Here is a 9,423-nt window from a genome sequence, read left to right as displayed (position 1 = left end):
CGGCACCCATTCACTGCAGAGGATCCGTTGGTGAGCAAGTGATTTAATGTTATTTCTTCAAATCTGTTCTGATGAAGAGACCAACTCTACATCTTTACTGGCCTGAGGGTGAGTAATTCTCAGCTAATTTTCATTTTTGGTGAAATATTCCTTTAACTAGTGAGTTAAAACAGCTGATAAAAACATCAAAATAATCCACAAATAATCCGGAGCACCCCAGTCCATCAATTAACCTCCTGCAAAGCTAAAAGCTATGTGAGAAAGCAATATTATGTACAGAGAACTCATATTTTAGCTGTAAACAATGGTTAAAAATGTCTTAATGGTGGATTTGCTGCGTGTTTGTTAGAAACAAATCCATCATTAAGACATTTTTAACCGTTGTTTACAGCTAAAAGGCGGGTTCTCTGTACGTAAAATTGCTTTCTCTAGTGAAAAAGCCATCTAATCTGAATCAGGAGAAAAATAAGCACTGTTTACAAGTGAAAACAGTCCAAATTAGTTCTAAAAAGGACAACAGTTAATGGACGTTTTAACTGGAGGAACGTTATTGTGGATTCTGGAGTCATATTTTGGCCAGAAGCAACAGTTTAAAGTTCAAATTATGTATTTGTTTCGTATAAACACACAAAGCATTAATTAAAACACTGGATTCATGTGGATTGTGGATTATTGTGACGTTTTTATCAGCTTTTCGGAATCTCATACTGACGGCACCCATTCACTGCAGAGGATCCGTTGGTGAGCAAGTGATTTAATGTTATTTCTTCAAATCTGTTCTGATGAAGAGACCAACTCTACATCTTTACTGGCCTGAGGGTGAGTAATTCTCAGCAAATTTTCATTTTTGGTGAAATATTCCTTTAACTAGTGAGTTAAAACAGCTGATAAAAACATCAAAATAATCCACAAGTAATCCGGAGCACCCCAGTCCATCAATTAACCTCCTGCAAAGCGAAAAGCTATGTGAGAAAGCAATATTATGTACAGAGAACTCATATTTTAGCTGTAAACAATGGTTAAAAATGTCTTAATGGTGGATTTGCTGCGTGTTTGTTAGAAACAAATCCATCATTAAGACATTTTTAACCGTTGTTTACAGCTAAAAGGCGGGTTCTCTGTACATAAAATTGCTTTCTCTAGTGAAAAAGCCATCTAATCTGAATCAGGAGAAAAATAAGCACTGTTTACAAGTGAAAACAGTCCAAATTAGTTCTAAAAAGGACAACAGTTGATGGACGTTTTAACTGGAGGAACGTTATTGTGGATTCTGGAGTCATATTTTGGCCAGAAGCAACAGTTTAAAGTTCAAATTATGTATTTGTTTCGTATAAACACACAAAGCATTAATTAAAACACTGGATTCATGTGGATTGTGGATTATTGTGACGTTTTTATCAGCTTTTTGGACTCTCATACTGACGGCACCCATTCACTGCAGAGGATCCGTTGGTGAGCAAGTGATTTAATGTTATTTCTTCAAATCTGTTCTGATGAAGAGACCAACTCTACATCTTTACTGGCCTGAGGGTGAGTAATTCTCAGCTAATTTTCATTTTTGGTGAAATATTCCTTTAACTAGTGAGTTAAAACAGCTGATAAAAACATCAAAATAATCCACAAATAATCCGGAGCACCCCAGTCCATCAATTAACCTCCTGCAAAGCTAAAAGCTATGTGAGAAAGCAATATTATGTACAGAGAACTCATATTTTAGCTGTAAACAATGGTTAAAAATGTCTTAATGGTGGATTTGCTGCGTGTTTGTTAGAAACAAATCCATCATCAAGACATTTTTAACCGTTGTTTACAGCTAAAAGGCGGGTTCTCTGTACGTAAAATTGCTTTCTCTAGTGAAAAAGCCATCTAATCTGAATCAGGAGAAAAATAAGCACTGTTTACAAGTGAAAACAGTCCAAATTAGTTCTAAAAAGGACAACAGTTAATGGACGTTTTAACTGGAGGAACGTTATTGTGGATTCTGGAGTCATATTTTGGCCAGAAGCAACAGTTTAAAGTTCAAATTATGGATTTGTTTCGTATAAACACACAAAGCATTAATTAAAACACTGGATTCATGTGGATTGTGGATTACTGTGACGTTTTTATCAGCTTTTCGGAATCTCATACTGACGGCACCCATTCACTGCAGAGGATCCGTTGGTGAGCAAGTGATTTAATGTTATTTCTTCAAATCTGTTCTGATGAAGAGACCAACTCTACATCTTTACTGGCCTGAGGGTGAGTAATTCTCAGCAAATTTTCATTTTTTGGTGAAATATTCCTTTAACTAGTGAGTTAAAACAGCTGATAAAAACATCAAAATAATCCACAAGTAATCCGGAGCACCCCAGTCCATCAATTAACCTCCTGCAAAGCGAAAAGCTATGTGAGAAAGCAATATTATGTACAGAGAACTCATATTTTAGCTGTAAACAATGGTTAAAAATGTCTTAATGGTGGATTTGCTGCGTGTTTGTTAGAAACAAATCCATCATCAAGACATTTTTAACCGTTGTTTACAGCTAAAAGACGAGTTCTCTGTACGTAAAATTGCTTTCTCTAGTGAAAAAGCCATCTAATCTGAATCAGGAGAAAAATAAGCACTGTTTACAAGTGAAAACAGTCCAAATTAGTTCTAAAAAGGACAACAGTTGATGGACGTTTTAACTGGAGGAACGTAATTGTGGATTCTGGAGTCATATTTTGGCCAGAAGCAACAGTTTAAAGTTCAAATTATGTATTTGTTTCGAATAAACACACAAAGAATTAATTAAAACACTGGATTCATGTGGATTGTGGATTATTGTGACATTTTTATCAGCTTTTTGGACTCTCATACTGACGGCACCCATTCACTGCAGAGGATCCGTTGGTGAGAAAGTGATTTAATGCTATTACTTCAAGTCTGTTCTGATGAAGAAACAAACTTTGCATCTTTGATGGCCTGATGGTGAGTAATTCTCAGCAACTTTTAATTTTTGATGAACTATTCCTTTAACTAATGAGTTAAGCAAATTGTATGTTAAATATTCTTCGTAACTTGTTGCTGTTTTAAAATGGATTTGTCAACAATATGCACAGAAATGAATTCTGTTTTTTTAATGTAAGGGCCAATGCATGAAATGTTACTTTAAGATGTACAATGGCTTCTAGTTGTTTCAAAAATTTGGAGAAAAAGATGATAAACAGACTATTTATCTTCTTTAAATAAACGTATACATTTTTTATATGACTAAAGTATATGACAAAAAAATGTAAAAATAATTTTTCTTTGATATTAAAAATGCTGTTAATTTTGGTTAATGGGTAAAGCACTGCTAGTAATTAGACATGTTTCATCATCAAGGACGTCGGGTTTGTGGAGTATAAAGGTGGTTATATGAGCTGGCCCGCCAACAGAGTCCATTCAGATGTTAAATGACGTTCTCAAAAAGCTGCATCGATCTCATGATGTTCTCATCCTGTAGGGAACAAACAGACACAGGTGAACACTTTAATAACAGCTCACCTGTCCTCAAGGCCGTAACCAGGGTTTGAAAATTAGTGAGGTCCGAAGTAAGGTTTTAAGAATTGTGCTATAATAACACCCAAGGTCTGTTACCATGGTAAATTTGCGCGTGTAATTGAAGAGTGCGCGCAACGAGCACAGTATGACTGACAGGACTGGAAAGTTCGTTTTTTTTAGGTGAGGGATTTTTGTATTTTATAACAAGTTATAAAAATAACGTTAGAACAATGACACTGACATAAAACTTGACAACATCTCATTTGACCGTAGATACTGAATGAGGAAAAAGCGTTTTTCTCAGGTACCGATAGAAGAGTCAACCGCTTTTACGCACGTCTTTCAAAATAATAGTCTAGCGTCAGAAAAAACAGAATTACGTTTGTTTTTTCTTTGACTGCACACTCCGCGACCCATTCAAAACGTTTTTACGACCCACCAGTTGAGAAACACTGCTTTAATTAATGTTTTTTGATGACTTAAGGTTAACTAAAGAGCATGAGACGTCTTCTTGCCGGCCAGTAACGTTAACGTTATTTGGCATAGTAGCGTATTTCATTCTGTAACAAACAGATTTGTATTATGCTATTGTTTTTGATAGAGTTATACCTTCTTTCTGATATTAACGATGATCACTGCGTTTGTCGTACCGATTGTGGTATCTCCCTGTCAACAATTAAGTTACAGATTGTCTATAAGCTTTTTTTATGAATGTACAATGTTGCCAGATATTGCTACGAAAAACAAGCAATTACAAAAAGAAAGAAAAAGATATCCGAAATAAGTTCAAAGCTTGTGTTTTGTAAATAAGATTAATATATCACTAACACTAACGTTCAACTTTCCACTTTATAAACGTCCCAAAGTGTCACACTAAATTGGAAAAACGAGTCAAAAAACACGTATAATAGGTGGATCTGGCAACAAACGGAGGCTGCACCCGCGCTCTCAAGCCCCGTTTACTGCGCTGGCTTCTCGCAGCAACATGAATTGCAAACACTCATGTGATATGAGGTGGTTTAAACGGCTACATAATCATTCAGAGAGCTTGACATTTTATTTTTGAATATAAAAAAATTACCGAGGTCCGGACTACTCTACTCAAGAAAAAACGTATTGTAAACGTTTTCATGAAAGACATTCATGCAGAAGATCACATTCAGAAAAGAAATAGACTTACATTTTGACAGCAGTCTATAAATTCATCTATAGTGACCACTCCATCCCTGTTTTTGTCCATTTTCTGGCAAGACACAAAAAGGGTCAAAAGGTCAGTTAATTTGAGGTTGCTCTATTCATTTAGATTTAGATATTTTTCTTGCTTAGAATTTCATTTAGACAATCTTTATAATAAAATCCGCAAAAACTACATCTGTAGGATCATTGCTTAACCAATGATTATTTTTTTTCATTTTTTTTTTATTTTTTGACATTTTTATTCTCCTTCTTATGAAAGCCAATTTACACCAGGTAAAAAACATGCCATTGGTAAATGATAATTATGACATTAAAAGTCATGAATATGAGATAAAAGCGCTTTAAAAGAATTATGAGATGCTAAGTCATAATTATGGGATAAACAGTTAAAACGATGACATAGTCATTAAATGTTGACTTTTTGTGATCATTTTCACTTTATGTCACAATTAAGACTTTTATCTCATAATAAAGTCTTAACATCCCATTTATAAATCCTTTGACTAAAATGTACAATAATTTGTACTTATAAATTCATTTTTCTAATATTTGTGACTTATGCATGACTTGGTTAATTCATTTTCCCGCAAGAAACAAAAATGATCAAAAGGTCAGTGTGCTCATTTAATGTTGCTCTATTCATTTAGCTTTAGATTATTATGTTTTTGCTTAGAATTTCATTTAGACTATCTCTATAATAACATCAGCAAAAACTATAACTTTGTATATGACAATTATGACATTAAAAGTCAAGATTATGAGATAAAAGCTCTTTATGAGAATGTTAAGTAATAATTCTAGGCTAAAAACTCAAAACGATGACAGAAAGTCAACATTTCTATGTCATAATTACTTAGTATCTCACAAATATGACTTTTATCTCACTATTAGGTCTTAATATCACATTAAATCCTTAGACTAAAATCTACAATAATTTGTACTCTTAATTTTTTTTTAATATTTGTGACTTTTATTTATTTATTTTTTGTCAAGACAAAAAAAAAATGCTGTGTCTGGCAATCATTTCTTTTTTAAACATTTTTATCCGGTTTTTATGGAAAAACCCATTTACATTACATAAGGGAAATGCCATGAAAATGAGATATAAGCTCTTTATGAGAATTATGAGATAGGAAAAACAGTTAAAACGATGACATTTAAAGTCAAAATTATGACAAAAATAAGACTTTTATCTCATAATTAGGTCTTAACATCCCATTTATAAATCCTTTGATTAAAATTGACAATAATTTGTACTTTTAAATCAATTTTCTCATATTTGTGATTTAGAAAATGTTGACTTTTGATTAATTTTGAATTTTTATGTCATCATTATGACCCCTTGCTTCATAATTATGACTTTTAATGTCATAATTATCATTTACCTTGGTTTATGCCTTAATTGGTTTATTCATTTTTTTTTTTTTTGCAAAGACACAAAAAGGGCTGCGTCTGGCAATCATTTATTTTTTTCAATGGCTTAGTATCTCAATTCAAAAGTTTTAACTCATAATTAATAATTTTATGCAATAATTAGGCATTTCCTGTTTTTTTTTTTTTTTTTAGGAAACTGTCTTTCCTTTGCTCCTGTAAACAAAACTTGATTAAATATGGACATTTTTCTTTCCAAAGCAGATCAATTCACTTAGAAGGCCTTTATTAACCCCCTGGAGCACTTTTTATGATGGATGGATGCACTTTATTGAAATTCAAAATCTCAACACCCATTCACTGCCATTATAAAGCTTGGACAAGCCAGGACATGTTTTTATATAACTCTGATTGTATTCATCTGAAAGAAGAAAGTCATATACACCTAAGATGGCTTGAGGGTGAGCAAATCATGGGGTAAATTTTATTTTTGTGTCACTAACCCTTTAACATTTCATTTATAAATCAACCTAAAATAGATGGTCATCTTGACATTTTCTTGGTTAACCTTTATGTCATAACTAGTATCTCATAATTAAGACTTTTATCTTATAATTAGGCTTACCATCTCATTTATACATTTTTGACTAAAATGTATAATTTTGACCTTTAATTCTAATATTTATGACTTTGTTAAGACACAGAAAGGCTCAAAAGGTCAGTGTAATTATTTAAGTTTGCTCTATGCATTTAGCTTTAGATATTTTCTTGTTTAGAATTACATCAAGACAGTCTCTAATAACATCAGCAGAAACTAGATCTGTAGGATCTTAATAAATAATAAGTAATAAACAACATGACACAAATGGGAACATTTTGGAAATTTACTTGCTTTACCATTGTCCTTTCTAGTAAATACAGAGGTGAAATCCTATTTTCTATTTATGGAACAATCAATACAAAATGAATTAGATGTCGAAAATCAAAGATTCAGTCTCACCTGGAAAAATATCTCCACGTGCTGTCGTGGAGTTTCCTCTTTTAGTATGGGATATGTGCATTTCCCCATCATGTCATAGATGGACTTTATGATATCTAACATTTCCTGTAAAACCCAAACAATACACAGACGTTAATGTTTTAATGATCACTTGACATGTAAGTGATTTTCTGTAAGGCTTTACAACAAGGTTTAATTTTTTAACATTCATTAATGCATTTGGCATCATGAACTGACAATGAAAAAAAAAATCAGCGTTTATTAATCTAGATAGTGTTTATTTATTAATATACAGGTGCTGGTCATATAAATAGAATATCTTCAAAAAGTTGATTTATTTCACTAATTCCATTCAAGAAGTGAAACTTGTATAATGTATACATTCATTCCACACAGACTAATATATTTCAAGTGTTTATTTCTTTTAATTTTGATGATTATAACTGACAACTAATGAAAACCCAAATTCAGTATCTCAGACAGCTGGTGCCACACTCTAATCAACTAATTAACTCAAAACACCTGCAAAGGTGTTTTTAGTGCAATGGTCTCTCAGTCTAGTTCTGTAGGCTACACAATCATGGGGAAGACTGCTGATTTGACAGTTTTCCAAAAGATGACCATCGACACCTTGCACAAAGAGGGCAAGACACCAAAGGTCATTGCAAAAGAGGCTGGCTGTTCACAGAGCTCTGTGTCCAAGCACATTAATAGAGAGGCGAAGAGAAGTAAAAGATGTGGTAGGAAAAAAGTGTACAAGCAATAGTGATAACCGCACCCTGGAGAGAATTATGAAACAAAACCCATTCAAAAATGTGGGGGAGATTCACAAAGAGTGGACTGCAGCTGGAGTCAGTGCTTCAAGAACCACTAGCACAGACGTATGCAAGACATGGGTTTCAGCTGTCGCATTCCTTGTGTCAAGCCTCTCTTGAACAACAGACAGCATCAGAAGCATCTAAAGACAAACTGGACTACTGCTGAGTGGTCCAAAGTTATGTTCTCTGATGAAAGTAAATTTTGCATTTCCTTTGGAAATCAGGGTCCCAGAGTCTGGAGGAAGAGAGAGGAGGGACAGAATCCACGTTGCTTGAGGTCCAGTGTAAAGCACAGTCAGTGATGGTTTGGGGTGCCATGTCATCTGCTGGTGTTGGTCCACTGTGTTTTCTGAGGTCCAAGGTCAACGCAGCTGAATACCAGGATGTTTTAGAGCACTTCATGCTTCCTGCTGCTGACCAACTTTATGGAGATGCAGATTTCATTTTCCAACAGGACTTGGCACCTGCACACAGTGCCAAAGCTACCAGTATCTGGTTTAAGGACCATGGTATCCCTGTTCTTAATTGGCCAGCAAACTTGCCTGACCTTAACCCCATAGAGAATCTATGAGGTATTGTAAAGAGGAAGATGCGATATGCCAGACCCAACAATGCAGAAGAGCTGAAGGCTACTATCAGAGCAACCTGGGCTCTCATATCACCTGAGCAGTGCCACAGACTAACCGACTCCATGCAACGCCACAATGCTGCAGTAATTCAGGCAAAAGGAGCCCCAACTAAGTATTGAGTGCTGTACATGCTCATACTTTTCAGTTGGCCAAGATTTCTAAAAATCCTTTCTTTTTTTATTGGTCTTAAGTAATATTCAAATTTTCTGAGATACTGAATTGGGGTTTTCATTAGTTGTCACTCAGTTATAATCATCAAAATTAAAAGAACTAGACACTTGAAATATATCAGTCTGTGTGGAATGAATGTATAACTTATACAAGTTTCACTTCTTGAATGGAATTAGTGAAATAAATCAATGTTTTGAAGATATTCTAATTATATGACCAGCACCTGTACTATTGTCAATCGTTAACTTGAAAAGTTAAAATTGTATTAGTTTATGTAGAAAGAAAGAAAAAATGACAAAAAGACAATTTTATGTCATGACTTAGTATCTTACATTTTTTTATTTTTGTGTCATATTTACACATAACTACACTGTAAGTTTAAATAGCATTTCAGTAAGTTGGCTTTCTCAAGCCAAATGCTATTTAAACTTACATTTATTTTTCTTCTGAGATTAAAATGTGCTACTCCTCCCAGAGCTTTAACTCTACAAACTCCAAACTCAGCCCTGATCTATATCTTTTCTAACAGATTGTACTTACAGTTTTCCTGATTAAAACCAGAAACAATCCATAGACTTCATAGAATTCCTTGAGACTCAAAAGCGTCTCTTCTATGTGCTACATTTCTAATCTATCTATCTATCTATCTATCTATCTATCTATCTATCTATCTATCTATCTATCTATCTATCTATCTATCTATCTATCTATCTATCCATCCATCCATCC

At 33.9% G+C, this 9,423-nt stretch overlaps 1 protein-coding gene across 1 annotated transcript in view; it reads right to left on the bottom strand.

The window, feature by feature from the left end:
• Positions 1-2,345: 2,345 nt before the first annotated feature.
• kcnip4a (potassium voltage-gated channel interacting protein 4a) overlaps positions 2,346-9,423 on the bottom strand; it is an 80,035-nt gene continuing 72,957 nt past the window's right edge. The window contains exons 7-9 of the mRNA XM_073835602.1: positions 7,077-7,181; positions 4,689-4,751; positions 2,346-3,464 (exon numbers count right to left, since the gene is read on the bottom strand). Coding sequence (XP_073691703.1) covers positions 3,417-3,464; positions 4,689-4,751; positions 7,077-7,181 — 216 coding nt within the window. The 3' untranslated portion in view covers positions 2,346-3,416. The remainder of the gene's footprint in view (positions 3,465-4,688; positions 4,752-7,076; positions 7,182-9,423) is intronic.

The sequence above is a fragment of the Garra rufa genome, chromosome 3 (assembly GCF_049309525.1).
Source record: "Garra rufa chromosome 3, GarRuf1.0, whole genome shotgun sequence".
NCBI lineage: Eukaryota > Metazoa > Chordata > Actinopteri > Cypriniformes > Cyprinidae > Garra > Garra rufa.
Note: the sequence above shows the minus strand (reverse complement) of the source record. Positions and strands in the feature narration are given on the sequence as shown.